At 42.6% G+C, this 20262-nt stretch overlaps 2 protein-coding genes across 4 annotated transcripts; one reads left to right on the top strand and one right to left on the bottom strand.

Annotated features, from left to right (window-relative positions):
• Nucleotides 1–249: 249 nt before the first annotated feature.
• On the top strand, nucleotides 250–18014 carry lsp1a (lymphocyte specific protein 1 a). Of its 3 annotated transcripts, none has more exons than XM_088340795.1 (13): nucleotides 250–795; nucleotides 6411–6527; nucleotides 7839–8058; nucleotides 8516–8652; nucleotides 8722–8884; nucleotides 9839–9967; nucleotides 12464–12507; nucleotides 12635–12716; nucleotides 13225–13362; nucleotides 13477–13572; nucleotides 13639–13725; nucleotides 13781–13883; nucleotides 17766–18014. In XM_088340795.1, exons 1-13 carry the CDS (start codon nucleotides 734–736, stop codon nucleotides 17792–17794), a joined length of 1407 nt encoding a protein of 468 aa, XP_088196921.1. In that variant the 5' UTR covers nucleotides 250–733; the 3' UTR covers nucleotides 17795–18014. The 3 variants fall into 3 exon arrangements, with proteins under 3 accessions (XP_088196921.1, XP_088196922.1, XP_088196923.1); XM_088340796.1 differs by lacking the exon at nucleotides 250–795 and adding an exon at nucleotides 6106–6169; XM_088340797.1 differs by lacking the exons at nucleotides 250–795; nucleotides 6411–6527 and adding an exon at nucleotides 6542–7753.
• On the bottom strand, nucleotides 14815–18774 carry prr33 (proline rich 33). Its single transcript, XM_088340794.1, has 2 exons — nucleotides 18727–18774; nucleotides 14815–17410 (listed from the first exon to the last, which is right to left on the bottom strand). The coding sequence occupies exon 2, from the start codon at nucleotides 17393–17395 to the stop codon at nucleotides 14891–14893; it is 2505 nt and encodes an 834-aa protein (XP_088196920.1). The 5' UTR covers nucleotides 17396–17410; nucleotides 18727–18774; the 3' UTR covers nucleotides 14815–14890.
• Nucleotides 18775–20262: the final 1488 nt, after the last annotated feature.

Raw genomic sequence — 20262 nt, 5'->3', positions numbered from 1 at the left:
CTTTTCTCATGTTTATTTCAGGTTAACATATATATATTCCGAAATTCATTACAACTGATTTCATATCAATTTGTTGAACAAGTTTGACCAACAGAACGATGAATTTGGTTCATTTTAAATCACCCGGTTTATTTTGTCGTTTGATCGTATTATTTCAGGTGAAAACAAGAATTGACGTTGACGGTAACTTTCTCTTTTGTGATGTCACTTCCTACTGTAAAAATGCCATCGCTATGGCGACCACTCCAACACACAGCAGAAAGTAAAATACAATGAAACTGCACTCTGCTTTCAATTGCAGGCCAATGAAAGTGTTTTTTGGGGGCTGGTTGGTAGGGGGCTTGAAAAATGATTCCTGATAGATGTGCCCCCCCCCCGACCCCATAAAGCCCTCCCCCAACTATGACCCACACATGCAGGATCAGAAGGATGCTGAGCTGCTTTCAATGGAAACCACATGTAGGACAACAGAAGGGGGGAGTGGATGTGTGCGTAAAAGACCCCCCCCCAGTCCCTCCCACTCCCTGGCATTCCCGACACGCCACGCAAGGGAGGGAAAGCCAGCGACTGGCAACAAAAGACGAGGTGAAGGCGTGAATCGTGCCACAAGTTGACAGAAAGCCTACCGGAACCCCGAGAGGAGCTGACGGACGCAAGCCAATATTACCCAGTCTACCCTCAAGACCCCCCGATCAAAAATTCTTCTGCTAAGAAGTCCACAAGTAAACTGAACATGTCCGACGTGCTGCTGCTGAGAAGAAACTCCAGCAAACGAGGTCTCCAGAACCTCATCAGGTAAGTTCTGGTGTTCTTTCTCGCTATTTTGATCAAGTTAGTCCAGATTTCTTATTCGGGACCTGAAAATCTGTTGCTGGGACGACGAACTATAGAGGTTTTCCAAGATCTCAGTCTTTTGTGACCATCTCCTCAGTTTGGCAATCTTCCAACGTGCATAAAACTAGCGTGGTCTTCTTCTGTGCCAAAACCTAACGTCATTCCAGGTGCAAACCCACCCTGGGGGAGGATTTTCCGGAAGGTTTGCAAGGACAAACATTGTCACTTTCTGGCATGGCCAAAGAAGCAAATCCCATAAAAATAAACACAAAAAAATTAAATTGTATTTACAGAAAAGGAATCAGATTCGGAAAGTGAACAGAAACAGAATGACAAAGTTTTCTGGGATCATCAAAATCAAATATATCATAGCTACTTGTACACCGGCTCGACTAAGCTTCCCTTCTATAAAATATGGAAACGCTGACGAGATTCAAACAAACAAAACATGAAGGGAAGAAGCCAGGAGATATGTTGGAACATTAAGTCTAACAAAACAAAAACTTGAAAGGTACACCAACTAAACAAAAACCTGAAAGGAAGAATCACAGGAAATGTTGGAACAACAACACTAACTGAAAAAATAACATGAAAGTAAAACAACACAGCATATGTTGAAACACTATCTCTAACTGAACAAAACCAAGAAAGGAAGACAATGCCCTAAACGGTGTAGCAATAATTCTTACTCAGCAAAATCATTGTAAGTAAGACAACACAGGATATGTTGGAATACCAAGAAGTTCTTAAAGAACAAAAACATGAAACGAGTAACACAGGGAATGTTAGAACACAAGCTAGCTGAATAAGAACATGAAAGAAAGATGACGCAGGTAATTTCCGAACACAAATCGGAAACAGAAACAGACAATGCAGGTTTTGTTGGAAAACCAACAAGTTCTAATGGGACAAAAACATAAAAGACGATGCAGGAAATGTTAAAATTATTACTCAAACTGAACAAAACACGAAAGGAATACCACACCGGAAAAGTCTGAACACTAACTAGCTTAAACTGAACGATTAAACAATAACGAGTGTGCCTAGATGACACTGTGAAACAACGCTCAAACAATAACTCAATCTAACGGAACATAACTTGCAAGTCAGACAACACAGGAACAATACTCAAATGTTGAAAGAACAATAATGACAGTGTCAAGACGACAAGGCCATTAAACATAACTTTGGAACACTAACTATCTTTATTCTATTCTAACTGAACAAAACATGAAAGAGGACCACGCCGTAATGTACGCCGAAGTACACTTTGTGACATATCAAGACCTCAAATAGCAAAATTTCAATGAAAGCACCAAAACACAAACACGACACTACGTAAAGTACAGAACATGATAAATATTGATGTTTTCGGCGTGGAGATTTCCTGCTTTGTGGGTCACGCAGGTTTTAGGGGGGCCGTGGAGGGGATTTAAAATGACATGTTGACGTCCGTAGTGGGACTGAAAGCAAATCCGAGGGGCGGGACAGGAAGTGTTGCGGCTTTCTGGGTTCAAAGGTTACCAGCCGTAGCGTTCGCAGGGGGATAAAAGTCTCAGGGGATCTTATAAATATTTTAAAGGCGTTTTGGATTGTTGGAAAATGTTGGAAAAATTCAGTTTGTCGGACCTGATTCATCGGTTTTTACCTCACAAGATTACCAAGAAAGCGAAAACATTTATTTTAATTTTGTTCTTTAATATAAAAAAATAACTTATTTCAATCCTGACATACATTTTAAAGGCCTACGTGTGTATTATATAGTGCCACCTAGTGGCGTAAAAATACTACAATCATTTAAATAAAACACTATTCATTGAAATACTCCATGCTACTATAACCCAGGTGCTATCTCGTAAATTGAATTTTTTTGCGAGACTCGTAAGTCTGGTTTGTTGAAAAGTAGATGAACGACACAAGTACGGAGCTAGCATTAGCGAAACTTGCATTATCGAACTACTATTAGCTAGCCAACAAACCAGCAGATATTGAGTAAATCTTGGTTGTTAAAAAGCAGATCAACAACACAACATGTACAGAGCTAGCATTGGGGAGCTACAATTAGCAAACGAGCATTAGCTAGCAAGCTGGCAAATTAGCAAAGATTGAAGAACTCCGGTTTCTGAGAAATAGGATGAACGACACAACATGTTAGCATGAATTAGCGCACTGGCATTAGCTAACTACAGTGAGCTATCTAGTCGACAAACCAGCAAAGGTCGAGTTCATCATAAAGCAGATAACCAACACAACAAGTGTGGAACTAGCATTTGTGAACTAGTAAGAGTGAACTTTTTTTTAGCTAGCCAGGTGACAAATCAGCTCAGGTTAGCTTTGTTTGGTTGGTCAAAAAGCATCCCAACAAAACAGTGAGTCCTAAGCTAGCATAAGCTAACTAGCATTAGCTAATCAGCAGACAATTCAGCAAGTATTAAGTTAGTGTGGTTTGTTAAAAAGCAGATCAACAACACATTAAGTACTAGCTAGCATTAGCAAACTAGCATTAGCTGACAAGCTGAAAATAAGCAGAGATTAAGTAAGTCTAGTTTGTTTAAAAGCGGACAACAAAACAGGTATGAAGCTAGCATTAGGCTATTGCAATTAATAAACGACCATTAGCTAGCAATCTGACAAATTATCAAAGATTGAGTAGGTTTGCTTTATTATTAAGTTCAAGTACCTGCTAACATTAGCAAACTATTGGCTCTTTTCAGCTTTTCCTGGTGTTTTGTTAGTTTATCATATATTATAAAAAACGTGGTAGATTAGCTTTTACCTCTTTAAAAAATAACTTTATCAAATATTCTCAAAAAGATAACTGGCTTAGTGTGATTCTTGCGAAAAACACAAAAAGGCCTCTCTGCCTGTGTCTGTGTGACGTTATGGCCGACAGGACAACAAACGCTGACTCAGCATTTTTTTTGATGGTGACTAAGCATTATGTCATCACCTGTGCCGTCTGATTGGCTCATCTAGAGGGCGGGGCTAGCTGTCAATCACTCTTCGACTTCTCAAGACAGCCATGATGTCACTGTGCGATGACATCATCCGCTAAATCCAGACGGCCATGACAAGATGACGCGAAGGTTTTATTTTCACGTCAGTTTTATTTTGAAAGGTCGCAGGAATTTGCTAGCCAAATAAATGGCGCACTTATCTGGATATGGTGATGATGTCATCGCTCAGGAAGCTGAACAGCTGTAAACAGGCGGTGAACTTTAACCCCTGCAAGCAGATAACAACCTGAGGAATGTTTTTCGGGGTTAAGACATCAGATCCTTCCCTATGGGGGTGTTGAAAGCCTAAACATGTCAGTTTCCTCTCAATTTACTTACTGGTTTCTTTTAAAGGGACAGTGTATAATATTTAGTGCTTCCTATTGGTACAAAAATACTTTCATCCAGTAAAAAATAAAACAGTGATTTCGATACTAGTCAAGTCATGTTTATTTGTATGAACCTTAATCACAAGGAGTTTCAAAGGGCTACACAGACCACAGATTATTTTTACGCCATCCCCTGATCTAGAACCTACATGAGGGCAAGGAAAAACTCAAAAACCTTCTGACTAGGCAAAAATACATAATTAAACTTTTGTTCATTTTCATAAAAAAAAAAATCATAGTTTTGTATCTCTTTGTCAACGTGGAATCGTCACTTAAGTCGGGATCATGTTTGCACGGCATCCTGCTGCTATCACTGGCCCTGTACCAAATAACACAGTGTCATGTAGTGGTCAAATATAACACAGTGGGTCTTTAAATGTCCATCTCTCTCTCTCTTATAGTTATACTATTCCAATAAAGTAAAAACTGGGATGCTTATTGTGCAGTTAGAATTAGCGTACGTACTGTTGTATAAGGTTATAAAAGGGTATATTTGAATGTTTTATTATTTAAATATTTTTGTTACTTTGTGTTTTTGGGTGTGCGAAACCATGAATTACATTGAACACAGAAAATGAGGGTTTTTTTCCTCAAAGGATGTTAGCTTCTATGCCAGCTAACGTAAGTGCAGAAGGTTCGGCGGGGAGTGATGATGTTATAACATGCAACATGTTCAGCTATCAAGCTAGCTAGTTGAGAATTAACTCAATTTTACGTATTTTCAAAACATATGTTTTTGGTCATTTAAGTTTTTTTAGCATTGAAGCTCAAAGTGTTTTAGTAAAATATTTTTTGTAAGAACAGCGAGCGAATTAGAGTACAGAATGTGAGGCATGTACTGATGGCATCACCCCACTCAACATGTTCAGCTACTGAGCGAGCTAAAATATACATATTTTTTTATACTTTTTTGGTATACAGTTTTTTTTTTCCTTTGAGAAAAAAGCTGAAAGTCTTGCTAAAACGATGTTAGCTTGTAGTGCTAATACAAGCGCAGAAAGCAAGGCGTGCAGTGATAGAATCACAAACTCAACGTGTTCAGCGGGCAAGCCACAGTATTTTATTAAAATATTTTTTTCGTCATACAAGTTTTGTTTTTGAGCACAAAAGCAAGTGTTTTACATATTTTTAACATATATATTTTTTGCTGAAAGGGTTTTTTAAGGACGTTAGCCTGTAGAGCTAGCAAAAGTAAGCTCACCGTGACAATATTCAACGTGCTCAGCGCTCAAGCAAGCTAATAGAAAATTCATGTATTTTTCCGTTTTTTTTTAAATATCAATTCTCTTGATAAAGTTTTTTTTTTAGCATAAAGGCTAAAGGTTTCTTTTAAAGAGGCTAGTTTTTAATGTTAGCTAGCGTACGCGCAGAGAGCAAAGTGCGGAGTGACGTCATGACATTCAACATGTTCAACAAACTAGCTAGTCTAGCATGAAGGTACTTGTCCACATCTAAGTTTCAAAGACACTTTTTTGTCCCACATTACTTTTTTTGCAATTATTTATAAAATATAATTTGTCATATGAGTTTTGAACACAAAAGTTGAGAGTGGTTTTTGATTAAACCATTTTAGCTTAAAGCACTAGCTAATGTAAGCGCAGAAAGAAAGAGCTGAGTAACAACATCATAACATTCAATGTCTTCTGTGAAATTACGACCTAAACATACTTAAAACACATTTTGTAATACCTATATATATATATATATATATATATATATATATATATATATATATATATATATATATATATATATTTTTTTTTGGTTTGAACAAATTTATTGACACTAAAAACAGAAAACAATCATGACAATCTCAACAGCAATTAAGCACATATATATACATTTTTAATTTCTTCTGTTAAAACATGTTGCAACGTAAGCGCGCCAACTCTAGCTGCGGCGTATAGTGATGACGTCACACACTTCTACATGTTCGGCAACTGTACTTGTGTACGTTTGACTTTCATAGACAACTTATATACGAAAATATTTCGTCATTATATTTTTTATGTTTTGCTTTTTTAACACTAAGGGTGAACGCGTTTTTGCTAATAGGATGTTTAGCTGAATGACAATGTCGGAAAAGTGATGAGCTAGAAGTGTACACCTTTTGCAAAATTCAATTAAAATATTTTTGGCGAGTGCGAGTTGGCGGTTATTGATGACGCCATTGCTGATGATGTCCCGGCAGGTTGACGGCTCAGAGGAGCGTGGAGGACGCCGAAGAATTGGAACGCGAGCGCCGACGACGAGCCCGAAACCGGAGCGGCGAATTCGGCGACGTGGAGACCTGCAACGACCGCCATGCGTCAGTCAACACGCACGAACACACGCACGCCAGCTGTTGTGACCCAAGCGCCAAAAAATGTAGATGACGTCGCGTCTGCTGCGTCGTCGCTTGCCCACTAATCGCACTCTTATCTCATTCAAGCTCTGACGTGAACCGGCAAACAGTTGTTTGTCTGATGCTACTACCGCTTCGAATATTTCACTGCATTTTGAGGACCATTTGGGGGAAAATAAAATGACGCCGGAGGTCTTTCTTTGAAAGTGTGAAAGTTCCAAGCACAAGTGTGGCATATCGTGTTACCTTAGGTCAAGGGGTGTCAAACAGGCGGCCTGCTAAGAGAGCGAATCCGGCCCGCAACACAAAACTCGGAGAAGCGCAAGAGAAAAACAAGCAGCAGGATTAAATTTGTCTACTTGATGTTGCCAAAGCCAGGTGCCTCTCACAATTGTATCTCTCTCGCTCTCGCTCTTCCTCTTCTTTCTTTGTTCCTCTTTGTCTCTTTCTCTCCTTTTCTTTGCGCTCCTCTTTCTATTTTTTTTATTTCTTTCTTTCGTTTACCCTCACTCACTGTTTCTCTTTTTCTCTTGTTTCTCACGCTCTCTCTCTCTCTTGCTTTCGCTCTCTTTCTTTGTCCCATCCTCTACTTTTCTCTCCCTCTCTTCATTTTATTTCATTCTCTCTTTTTTTCTTTCTCGCTAATCTACTAGTCCGGCTCCTGAGAGAATGTTTGTTCTCTCGTGTGGCACAAATCACAAAGAGTCTCAAAGGGCTGCACAGACTAGATTATTGCAAACCACAGACTATTATGATACCATCCTCTGATCTAAAACCTACATGAGGGCAAGGAAAAACTCAAAAACCTTAAAATGAAGAAACTTTGAATCAAAAAAGAAAATCACAAAAAAAGCTTTCTTTCAAACATGAAGAAAAATGGCTCCCAAACATTTTTTGAAATAAAGCAACCTGAAGTCGTTTTGAGGGTCTTTGTTGTTATTTAGCCTCATTTATTTCCTCGTATCTACTCTTCAAAACCCCGTCCAAACGTATAAAAGTACTCGGTTCAATTTCTTCTTATCACTTGTAATCCAACTTGACTGGTTCCAAGAAGCTTCTATAAAAGCAGTTTTTGTGAACAAACGGATACAAGAATGGATATAGAGTACGAAATTGGTGAAGAAGTTTGAGGTCGTTGGTCCCACAAGGTCTGCCTAGCCCACACCCGGCGATATGGGCAAGCCTCAGGGGTATGTCTAGCTAAGATCGGAGGGTGGCTAGTTAGTTTACGGGTGACCGCTCGATTGAAGACGTGTTTTTCTCGATTCCTTTCAGATTGGAGGATGCGGCGAAGCCTCGCAGCTCGCCATCGCTGGAGGAGGACGAAGGTTTTGGTGACTGGATGCAACGCAGGCAGCAGAGGAGGACAGAGCACCTGCAGGAAGTCAGAGGGAATGCACTGGACCAGGATCAGGGCAGTTCTACCTCCTCTGGCACTTGTTGGTCTCCATCTGCCAGCCTCCAATGTGATGAGAAGGAGCCGAGGCCCGCTCAGGTGACTGTGAGCTTTGTGCCGCCAGTCTCATATGTACCCCCACTCACTCATGTTTGAATCCGTGTGTGTGGAATTTGAACACGGACTGGACTCGTGACATAGAATAGCATCTGTGGAATTTCGGGCAATCGCAGGGCCGCTTGAGAAAGACTTTGGTTGGTGATTTCAAATCATCAAAGGGGGGAGTGTTGTGGAGAAAACGGTCATCTTTGGAGGACACTTATGGAAAGGATGTTGGTTTATACCTGCGAATAATATCACTTAATGGAAGCTTGTAAATGCTGAAAAGAAGGGGGGCAAGTACTGAACCCTGCAGAACACCACAGGTAACACTAAAGGGCTCAGATGTCATTTCAACATATTTACCACAGTCCTATCTGAGAGGCAGGATCTGAACCATATAACAGTCTTTATGAGGCTTAGTGAAATTCTTTTGACAATTTAATGTCAATTTCAGGCGGAGGAGCGACAACAAAACAATGGCCGGCACACTCCAGACGCTTTCCTATGCCGAGATTCAAAACCAGATTCAGAGGCTTACCAACAAGAAGCGATATCCTATCCCAGTAACCAATCAAAAGACAGGTCCACAAGGTATGTACTTTTTTGTAAGACATGCTAATAACTTCAAGAAACGATGTTCAGAAGCAAACTATGTGTCAGGTGTGGAGATCCGCCCGAGGTGGGGTCCACTGTGGAGGTGGAGCCTCTTCTTGAAAGGATCCAACAGGGCCTCCAGCAGCTGGAGGAGCCGGCCAGGCGGAGGGAGCAGAGGCAGAGCCTCCAAAACCAGGAGGAGCAACGACAGAGTCTCACCCAGGATGAGGTGGGTGACGTGGGGTCCAGAAACAAAGCCGTGAGGCGCTGGAGGAATAGTTTTTATTTTGATTTCTGGCGGGATGCCAATTCTACGAAATACAGTAAATTCCCACCTTACAACATTTTCACTTTTAGGTGTTTAATAAGATATTTTTCCGCCCCTCGTTACTACAGCATTTTCCCAACTATACGACATCAACTAGAAAATATTTTGTGTGCCAAAGAAACCCATAAAATTCAAACTTTGAACTGTTTTTGTACGTGACGAGTTAGGTCTCTCAGATATCTGTCTGCTAGTGCTTTATGCCATCATGAAAATGTTAATATGCTATTTTCTGAATTACCTCCCAGAATGCCTTTCTCTTCATTCAATTCAATATCCTGTTTACTCATTGTAGACTGTGAGTCGGCAATACAAGACTGTTTTAATTCTCTATGGGTTCCAAGACTTGCGGCGATTCTAAACGGAGAAGCATAAACACAATAACCATGGAAAGGAAGCTTGCGATTGTCAAGAAATACAAAGATTCTCAGATATATGGCCATAATCCATCAATGATTAGGATTTTAATTTTAAATAAGGAGGCGATTAAAGCATAGAAATATTCTAAAGGCAGATAATCATTGCAAGTGGAAACTTAAAAGACCGTTTTGTTTTTAATCCACCGTCACCGTCTCCTCTGTCCCATCTGCGTCCACCAGCGACTCATCCCTACCAGTTCTAGTCCCTCACCATATAACGATCCCCACCTCAGATCAGATTAATGTCATATTCTAAACAGAGAGCTATGTTACTCTTGCCGCCTCCTTATTTAGGATGTAATTCCATTGTAAGCCATCAGATGGTGGCAGATTATTTTCTTTCCTAATGGATCCTGAAAGAATTTCAGTTGTGTCTTTTTCTAAACACGTTAAGCTTTTCAGCCCCTTCGATTAGGATTGATGGACAATTTTTGGACAGGAACATGACAGACGCACCAAAGCGGAGATACCGAAGAGGACGGACGAGGCCCAGAGGATCAAGATGCTGAGTGGCTGGGAGTCCGGCGAGGGTGGGACCTTCACCCCCGTTAGGACGCCTACACACAAGGTACGTTTGCTAGCCCGGTTGCCAACTTCTGTCCGTATTCCCTTGGCCACAAAATCTGTTATATCATGGGTTGTTTGCATAGTCTGAGGTTAATCAGACATAAATAAGTCAGCAGTTTGAGATAAATAATATTTTTCAAATTATTTTAGCTTTCATGATCATTCATAATCGGTGCATTATGTACACAAATACAGAAGAAACTGCTAAAAATGCTATTTTAGCTTATCTCCATCGAGCAACATAAATTTCGTCTTGAGTGCTTGCTGTCTATTGGACGACGAGGTAACCAATGAGGTGTGTTGTTGCTTCGCAGCCGAGCGCAGCGGACGCCGCCGCTCGTAAGTCTTCCGAGCATGTTGCACTCGTCACCTTTCATTGCTTTTGCAGTGGTACCCTCTACTTATGAATTCAATTCGTTCTGGGAGTAGCTGATTGTTAATGCGCAAATCCATTCCAAGCTCCGCAAAAGTATGACGTATGTATATATATTTTTTTCTTAATAAATCATAAAAGAGCATCAGAACATTAAACAAATACATGTTAAAATTAGATTACCGCACAATAAACAATTCGACAAATAACAGGGAGGAGCCGGGACTCGAACCTGCGACCTCTTGATACCAAGACGAGTGCTTTACCTCCTGAGAGTGCTTGCGCTGTGGCACAGCTCCACCCATCCCTACCACTCACCCAATGAAATTGCTCTGGGTCCTTTCCTTGCGTTTTGGTTTTTTTTTATTGTTTATTCTGTGGGTTTTCATCACCAAGTGTCTCAACAGTAAACATTGATTATTTAGTGAGCTTCCATATAAAGAATTTCTTAGTGATGTACAGCCAAAATGGGGTCTATTGGTGTAACACCTTGACTGCAAACAGTAGTTTAAAAGGTCCCTGTAAAAAAACAAAGAATTAAAAAAATATTACAAATATTAATTTACCTTATAACTGGCCTCTTTGTTTACTGGTCCTCAGGAGTGTTATTGGCCTTGCGTTTCTTGAAAAACTGATCCAATGACGTCTTCTTTTGCCTGCTTCTAAAAACTGTCATAAATGCGCGAGGCAGGCGCATCAGAATGAGCAATAGCCCAACCTGTCAACACTTTTTCTGGGTGTTTCCATTCCACAATGTCTGAGACTTAACGGAATTTTGCCGAAATGTCTTTAATTTAAGATGCATCCTCCTCCTTGTCGTCTCAAAATTCCTCCTGCACTCCTCCTGCACTCCTCTTTTTTTTGTATCGATGGCTTCGTAGCGGTACCATATAGTAGACTGTTTACAAAATGGGAAGGGTAGACAAAAAGCATGCCAGGAAAGGGACACAAAGAGCATGCCGGAATTGTTGTGGATTAACTGTAAATCAGCAGCTTTGGAGCTAACAACAGACACCTGGTAGGATGTTATGAGATAATTTTGATACAAGAAATCATAAGTTGTTGACTAAGTGAGTCGATTCCGAGAAAAAATTATTTCGGTCCCGAGAAAAACATTGCGTGATCTTGTTGAACACCGTATAAATACATGAATATTTTGTTTGTTTGTTTGTTTGTACATGATTCAATTGTTTGTTTGTTTGTACATGATTCAAATTGAATCTTTTCTTCCGGCGCCGTCACGAATGGCAGCCACTCCAGCAGCTCCCGTGTTATTTTCGATTGTTCTCAGCTCAGGGATGCTGCTGGAAATGTGAATTTCCCTTCGGGGATGAACAAAGTATCTATCTATCTATCTATCTATCTATCTATCTAAAAGCCAGCATCTCTCGGACGAATTTCGAACGTGGATGAATGAACGGATGCAATAAAGAGCGTTCCCTCTCTGCCATATTTCGTCTCTGCGTATATTTTGGGGTGACACCCAACGACGTCCTCTCCAAAAGAATTCACGCAAACCAGGTAGAACTCTGGAAGCGGGGAATGGCAGCGCATTCTGTATTTTTGACTTTGTATCCTGAATCATTATTGCAACTCGAGGCAACATTTTCCTGTTCAAGTACTTTGTAACCTGAAACTTTTCTATGTAGAGACATTTGCAAGTAGAGGTACCACTGTATGTATAGATTGAAAATGCGCCGCACGTTGTCGTCCCATGATGATATCACGTTTGGTGTTTGCATGATTCAGCACGTTTTTAGACTCCACTATTTGATGTATTAGCTCATCATCAGTCAGTGGCCGGGAAACAATTCATCGGACGACGTAAAACTTAAAAAGTTATTTTTTTGTTGACCTTGAAAAAAAGGCCAGAAAACAGCCCTTGTCCAATTATTTGCCAAATAATGAACTACGCTTTTACTAGCTGCCAGCTTGTTCAAGTCAGTCCTGCTTATGTAATGAAGTGAGAAGACTTGTCCCAAGCACGCATGACGAGATCCAATTTTCAACGTTGGAAATCCAAATAATCAAAATAATTACAATCTGATCATTCTTTTAAGAGCATCTTTGAAAGCAAATTCTTCAGTGTGTCTTTTGCAACTTGTGCTGTCTCGTAACTTCCAGATCACGGAGAGGACAGAGTCCCTCAACCGCTCACTCAAGAAAAGGTGACTGACAAAAACAAAATATTTTGGGGTGGGACTCTTCGATCCTTTACGGCAGTGCCCTCAAGTTCCCAGGGCTCTGTTGCTGTGGCAACCAGATCACATTTGTTTTTTTTATCCCACTTTTCAGCAATAGTTTTAAAAAGACGGCAGCCATCGTCCTCGTCCACAACATTGACGACAAGAGAGAGCAATACGCCCATGCTGTGGAGGTATGTCAAAACACTAAAATATCCGTTCATCACTCCATCCATCCATCATTCGTCCATCCATTCATCTATACATCATTCCATCCGTGAATCTTTACATCCATTACTTAAGCAATCACTTTATCTATCTTTTGCTGCATCTATCCATCCCTCAATCACTCCATCCATCAATCACATAATCTATCACTCCTTCACTCAATTACTTCTTTGATCACTTCATCTATCATCACTCATTAATCCATCCCTCAATCACTTCATCCATCCATGACTCCATCCATTCATCACTTTTCCATCAATCAATCACTCCATCCATCTGTCTATCTATTGATCACTCCACATCTCCATCACTCCATCTATCCATTACTCATCTATCCTTCACTCCAACTATCCATCTTTCATCCATCCACCTGTTATCCATCTATCCACTCATCTCTCATCTACCCATTATTCTCTGTATCTATCCATGACTCATAGATTCATCCATCTATTCATGCCACTTTTCTGTTTCCAGAACTCTCAGGAAGCTCGAGGCCGAAAGAGCCCGGCAGTGGCTATTCCCAACTCGGTGGAGGCCGTCACCTCCAAAAAGAACTTGTTTGAGGCCGGCGCAGCACGGACCGGCAGCTGCCCCAAAACGACTTCATGTCGGGTAAGAGGTGCCCTGGCTCACGCCCTCCAGGTCCTCCAATGACGCAGGCCGATATTAACCCAAGCATGTTGTGAATTTTTCTCTGTGATTTATTATAATCACTTGCACAAACAGGACACTGACGGCTTGAAGGTAGGCGTGGCCAACCTGGTCAGCCAGTGGGTAAAGGGCCAACCAGAAGGCGGCAGACCACTTCAGAGCCGAGCGACTGTGAGTGCATGCTAACAAGGTGCTAACAACTTCACGTCAAACATAAACTGACGACTGAATTGTCAGGATGTAAAGTCGGGAGATGTGATGCAGAAGAAGAACATGTGGGAAGTGATGGGAGATACATCAGGGAGGCCCACTGCTAAAATCAAGGTAACACATGCTAATGTTAACATGCTATTGGTATTATTGATTGCAATGTTGGCAGGGCCAAGCAGTGGCGAATCAAAAGTACAAATTTGTGGTGACGGGACACGGCAAGTACGAGAAGATATGTTTGGACCAGGAACATCTGACAAATGGAAATTCTGGTGAGAATAAAAAAAACTTGAAAGTATGTCCCTCCCAGCGAGGTCTTGGACTATGACTAAGAGTTTGATACTTTTTTGAGGAATAGGTCCTGTAACAAAAAGGTCAAGGATCCTTAGAATATTGATCTAAGTGTTAGACTTAATTTATGGCTTATGGTTAAGGTGTGAGGGTAACCCAACTCAAAGGCCAAACCCATTAAATCAGCTACCAAACTAAATTGTAACCTCAATAAATGACAAAAACCGGCAACAGATGGCACATTTTTGCTAGATTGGTTTATTTTGAAAATCCCTCAGTAATTGATGATAGAAAATCACACACCAATAAACATGCAGGTAGGCGGGGCTTAGTGAGGTAAGAGCATTGCTAGTTGTTGTATTTTCCAGACTATAAGGCGCATTGAATTATTAGGCGTACATTCAAAAAAGTATTTTCTGTGATATTTTCTTATATAATGCGCACTAGACTACAAGGCGGAATTACAGTAAGAAAAAAAACATCAGGAAAGCATGATTAAACTTGATGTCTGTATTAAGATACACGAAGTAAACAGTTACCTAGATATTTCCAATTTTATCTCCGTATTTTATCAGGCGCATCAGTTTTGGCAACTTTCGAATGTCTAGCAAAGTCTGGGTTTCTAGGTGTGCCTTACAGACCAGAAAATACGGTAATTGAAATTTTTGAACGTCCAACTATGCTTTTTATAAACCTACGCGACAACCTTCTAGAAATTCCGTCCTCACAAACCTTCACCTTCACACATCATCATCTGAGTTGGAGAATATTCTTGATGGAACTCAAAATGAAAGAGTCACTCTTAAGGAAGCGATAATACCATAGTAAAAACATTGTCGAGCACCGAAGAACCAAATTGGAGGCTAGTCAAGCAGTCGAAAGCTTTTAATCACAAGACAAACAAAGCACTAAGGTGAAGTCCAAATAAGCATGACCAGGACCCAGCACAGGTCCACAGTTTAGTCATGTTAAGCACTGTTCTGCTATCCTAAAAGGAGCTGAAACCTCTGGCGGTTCTGTTAAAGTCTTTTGGTTCATCATCTTTCACCTTCCGTGCCATCAGGCCCATCTCAAAGACGGTGGAGAACTTGTTGACTGGCCTGGACGCGGCCTCCTTTAGCTTCTTGGCATCAAATTTTGGGCTAAAGAGCAGAATGGGCAACCGGTATGCAAAGGACGGTATATCTTTGCCCTCGTCCCTGGCTTTGCTGCTGTCTTCCTTCTGTTGCTCTTCTTTCTTGTGCAGCTCAAGCTGATGCATGATATTTTCTTTGCTAGAGAACATCTGGAAGAGGACGGCGTCCCACATTTTTGTAGCTTTAGGGGGTGCGGAGCCCCCCTGGTTCTTGTTTGGGTCCTGGCCTCCTCCCTCTGTTCTTGGAAATAAAGGCTCTTCCTGCTCAACCACCATGTGCTTCTTGAGTCTGGACCAGCCACTCAGTTTTGACTTTGATGGCTTTGGCTTCTGGGCTGTCTTTGGCGACTCGCCATCTTTCACGTCGACCCCTGTAGGTGTTTCAACCGTTTTGTCCTTGCTTTCGGTAGATTTCACTTTGACCTTCTCAACCTGAGCAGTGTTCTCTGGTTCTTCAACCTTAGTCTGATCTTGACCCTTGGACGACAGGCCTTTCTGTTTCCCAAGAAGCTTTCTGACTACCAACAGAGGATCCTTCACAGGAGTAGGAGGAGCTATTTTGGTCTCAGAGGGTTTCGGCAAGTCTGTCTTCTGGTCCTCCGGAGCTCTGTTGCCTGAGTTTGGAGATTTGAAAGCTGGTATTCCGGTTATGTTCTCTGGAACCAGCGGTGTCGGTGTCACTGCTGCGTTTTCAGGGGTCTCTGAAACAACAATCATGGGAATTGTTGGGGTGACAGAGGTCTTGTCTTGTCTTTCTTTGACTTCTGAGGCAATCAGTTCTTGGGTTGGTGTTTTACTCACGGCGGTTTCAACCTGAGATCCAGCAATCCCAAAGGCTGGTGTGTGTGTTTTGATTCCACCATAAGCAGCATACTCTCCTGGCATCAACCCTCGGTAGGTAGACTTAGATTTGGGCCCCATGAGGGTTGGGGTCTTTGACCTCTCGAAGGCTGACATGGGTTCTTCATGCAGGGACATACCATAAGTGGGAGTTCTTGGTCTTTTAAAAGCTGGGGATGAGCTCCGCAGTCTGGAAGCTTCGTAGGTCGGAGTTTTCGGCCTCTGATACCCGAAGGAACTTGCTGCAGATGTTAGCTCAGCTGTTAAAGTTCTTCTGGTCAGATCTGATTCTGATTTGGATTTTTCAATTTGTGGAAAGTTTGCCTGGACTTGCTCGATTTTTGGAGTAGCAGATGTCCCTTTGGGGGTTCTAGATTTCTCCGGTTCCATCATTACTGGTGACACAGCAAACAAAAGAGGATTGGGTTTGGAAACCTCAAAGACGGGCGTCGCAGCGCGCTTCGCTGGGGTTCTCGGTCGACCTATGAGGCATCTTGGTGACAGCCTTTCCTGGGTTGGTGTTTCGACCATTAGTTCTGGAGTGGGTGTTGCTCCTCTTACCTCTATGGTTGGCGCCATAGCAGTCATGTGAACGGTTTCTTTTCTCCTGTCTGATTGTGGCTCCGGGATGATAAAAGGAATTGGGGTAATGGCTCTCCTGCTTTCAATTGCTCGACTTTCTTCTTGGTTGCTCTCTGTGATGCTCCCAATGTCATTCAGGGCTATCGTATCATACACTGGCGGCGTCCTGGCTTTCTCATAGTAGGACGTGCTCGCCGTGTACTGGCGGATTTGGGGCACCTCAAACATTGACTTGGGAGATTTTGAAGGTTCGGTGGCTTTGAACGTTGGACGAGGACTTTTGGGCTTGACAAACTGAGTCATCACCTTTAGAGGCCTGGTTAAAGCTGGAGCCGGGGAGAAAGTCAGATTGGGACTGACTGGTTTTGCCATTGTCGGCGGGGCCACGGCCAGTCGGCGCATTTCTGGCAAAGGACTCAGGTTGGTCGTCCTCTGCTCTGGAATGCTCAGCTGAGGCACAGAAGAAGAAGGATGCTCCGTGATTGGGGGCGGCATAGACTGGACGGGTAACATCGGTGCTTGTTGTGAATACATAGCCGTAGCGCTGGCGCCGTTCCATTGCGGTCCTGGTGAGACGGCGCCGGCTCTAGAGAAAGCTGCCCTCCGCGGGTACGGTGAGGCCACATGCTGATAAAGCGGCCGAGCAGCGAAGCGGGTTGCCTGCTGGCTGGCGTAGAAGGGGGTCTCAGGAGTTTTGGGTGGTGTGGAGTGGTCACTGCGCTCGAGGTCAGGGCTAGCTTCATTGACGGGGGACAAGCTGGAGCGAAAAGGGCCGGCCAAGAACGCCTGCTGGGACGTCTTCTTCTTGGCGCTGCGCTTCTGGAGCTTCTGGAGTCGTGCATTGTCCTTCCCGGGTTTGGGAAACACGGGGGGCGGCGGGTACTGGAGGGGAAAGAATCCAGGCAGGAGACTCAGTGGACTGTAAGCAACTGCCATGGTTAGGTCCGCCTCCTGAAGACCAAATCACACGTGTCAGCATGCTAAAGTAACCACAGCAACATGTTGTGTATTTTAGTGCATGGCAGCACAGAGGAGAACCTTACAGATGGTTATCAAGGCAGCCGAGAAAAACATTGACTGCTTGGTGCCCAATCAGGAGTACATTACCAAATGAATTCATTTTTCACGGAACTGAAATCTAAGACTTTGTTGACTTAAAAGTGTTTCAACCTCCTGTATTTTTCATCAAATATTTGGTTTAAACAAATATTATTTACAAACATGCTCATACAATGAATTAAATGTGACAGTTAAATTGGGAGCGTAAATGATGAAAAATGATTTGTGTTTTGTGTCTTTTCTCTAGATCTGTGTTCAAGTGACCATGACAACTGAGGTTTCCACTTTTTAGGTGCACCCCAACCACTGCAGAACCCTCCACCCCAAAAATCACTTTCTTATATTTCGATAAGTCTTGTGACCATTTTCGTACATATGTTTACATTATTTGAGCTCCCTGTTGGCTGTTCATGCCCCATGTTTACCTTTTGTTGTTGTTCTTGTATGAGTTTGTTTCTTCTGTATTTTAATCAATTAAAATGTATTTCTACTTTAAGATTGCTGTGTCACGGTTTGGACTTTTTTGTTTTGAATCATTTGGAGAAAAAAATAGTGTTATGACAATTTTAAAAAGTGGAAACATTTCTTATCAAAATGTTTTTTTTCACCCAAAGATTATTGTAAATATTCGTGTAAATGGATAATCGCATTTGTTGCATTCTGTATGTAATGTGTGTATTTATATTGCATGGCGTTCCGAAAGCAATTGGCGATCATAAGACCGACGACATCCCACCCTTCTGATAGCTGATTGGCTGCCGGTGATTTTGGCTGCTAGCAAAAATCTGGAAGAATTAAAAAAAATGAAAAATGCAGGAGATCGTAAAGAATCACCTGTCAGTGTGTGGTGAAATCTAGGCCAGCAAGATCCCCCTACCACCAACCCCAGTTATCCCCCCTCCTTGTACCCCCTCCTTTTAAGGCACTGGGAGGTTGGCGTCAAAAGTGGAAAGAGTAATTATAGCCATGTCCTAAAAGCCGTCAAGGTCCACAATGTCTGTTACTGACCCAAAAAGACACTTATCCCTTTCCACCTAAAAGACAATTCAGTTTTACCTACTGGCTCAATGTAACATATCAAGCGCAATTGTGAAGATTTCAAAGCAGCTCACCCCAAATCACATAAAAAAACACACACAAAAAACAGTAGCAAGGTTGCACCCCCTCTACCAAACCCCTCCCGGCCTCAAGAAAAAAGATGCGTTTACCTTGTCCACTGACAGTGACAGGGCTTGGCTGTCGGTCCGGCTGCTGCCTGCTTGAAGCAGCCCGGAGTGTCAAAGCGGCTGCTTTGCTTTGCAACCCACTCGACACCCTGAGTGCCCCCACCTCCGAACGCAAGGACTGGACGCCATGACGGTCCTAAAATAAACGAGGCGTCCAGTAGGTGGCAAATGCAAGCTGTGCAAGCTCTGAACCTCAAATTACAATGGCAGCAAACCCTTAGGCTCTAAAAGTGGGCTCTGAGGGCCCCCCAGGGGACCCTGCTGCATGGCACCAGAAAAAGCCCCCATGCAAAGTTACCATGGTTTCAAAAGGAAAAGTGGATACTATAACTTCACAGGAAATCAATACATTTTTACTAGGATGATTTACAATAAAAATGCCAGCCAGTCCTTTTTGAGGTCTGTTGCGGGTACCAGAGCTCCTGAAGTGTCAGCAAAATGACCTGACTCCAAGCTGGACCAGTACAGTAACCATAGTAGCTGGGAGGTCAGCCTGAAGACCTGATTCGAGGCTGGACCAGTACATAAACTATAGTAGCTTGGGGATCAGCCTGACTCGAGGCTGGACCGGTATATTAACAATCGTTCCCGTATCTAAACAGTCAGAGATCACATGCCTTAACGATTACAGGCCTGTGGCTCTCACTTCCATACCTGCCAAATGCATTGAGAGATTGGTAATCAAACATATCTGCCCTACCACCCTTAATGGACCCACAAAAGTTCGCATACAGGGAGAACCAGTCAACTGAGGTTGCCATTGCTACGGTGTTACACAAATAACTGGAGCACGGAAAAACCTATGCACGGCTCCTCTTTGCAGACAGCATCTCGGCTTTTGACACCATGCGGCTATTCAAACTACGGTCTTGACTTCAACTGGGACTCAACACTGCCCTGAGCAATTGGACTGTACATTCCCTAATAGCCCGCACACAGGGGGTCAGGGTGGGGACAAATATCTTCTCCACCCTGGTCATCAACCCTAGGGTTCCCCAAGGGTGTATTCTAAGTCTGCGGTCTTTACTCCTTATACACTTATGACTGCTACTCCATGGCTAACCTCATCATCAAGTCTACAGACGACACCACGGTGCTCTGGACTAATCTCCAACGATGATGAGATGAACTGCAGAAGAGGGGTGCAACATCTGGAGTCATGGTGTCAAAACAACAACCTGGTTCTAAACAACCAAAAGACCAAGGAGCTTGTGGTGGATTTTAGAAAGAAGCACAAACCTCAGCCTCTCACTATTTGCAATGAGGAGGTGGAGAGGGTGCAAAGTTAAATATTCCTGGGGGTAACAGTGACTGAGGACCTATCTTAGGGTGGCCATACTGTTTCAGGAAAGGGAAATGCACAACAGCGCCTCTGTTACCCGAGGAAGCTGGGAAACAGTCACATCCCCAGAGCTCTGAAGGCAAACTTCCACAGCAATGCCATCCGCAGTGAGTGTACTGATGTACGGATGATGCTTAGTGTGGTTCTCCAGCTGCACTGAGGCTGACCAACAGGCG

Source organism: Urocampus carinirostris, chromosome 7 (genome assembly GCF_059441175.1).
Source record: "Urocampus carinirostris isolate Australia breed hairy pipefish chromosome 7, RoL_Ucar_1.0, whole genome shotgun sequence".
In the NCBI taxonomy this organism is placed as follows: Eukaryota; Metazoa; Chordata; class Actinopteri; order Syngnathiformes; family Syngnathidae; genus Urocampus; species Urocampus carinirostris.
Note: the sequence above shows the minus strand (reverse complement) of the source record. Positions and strands in the feature narration are given on the sequence as shown.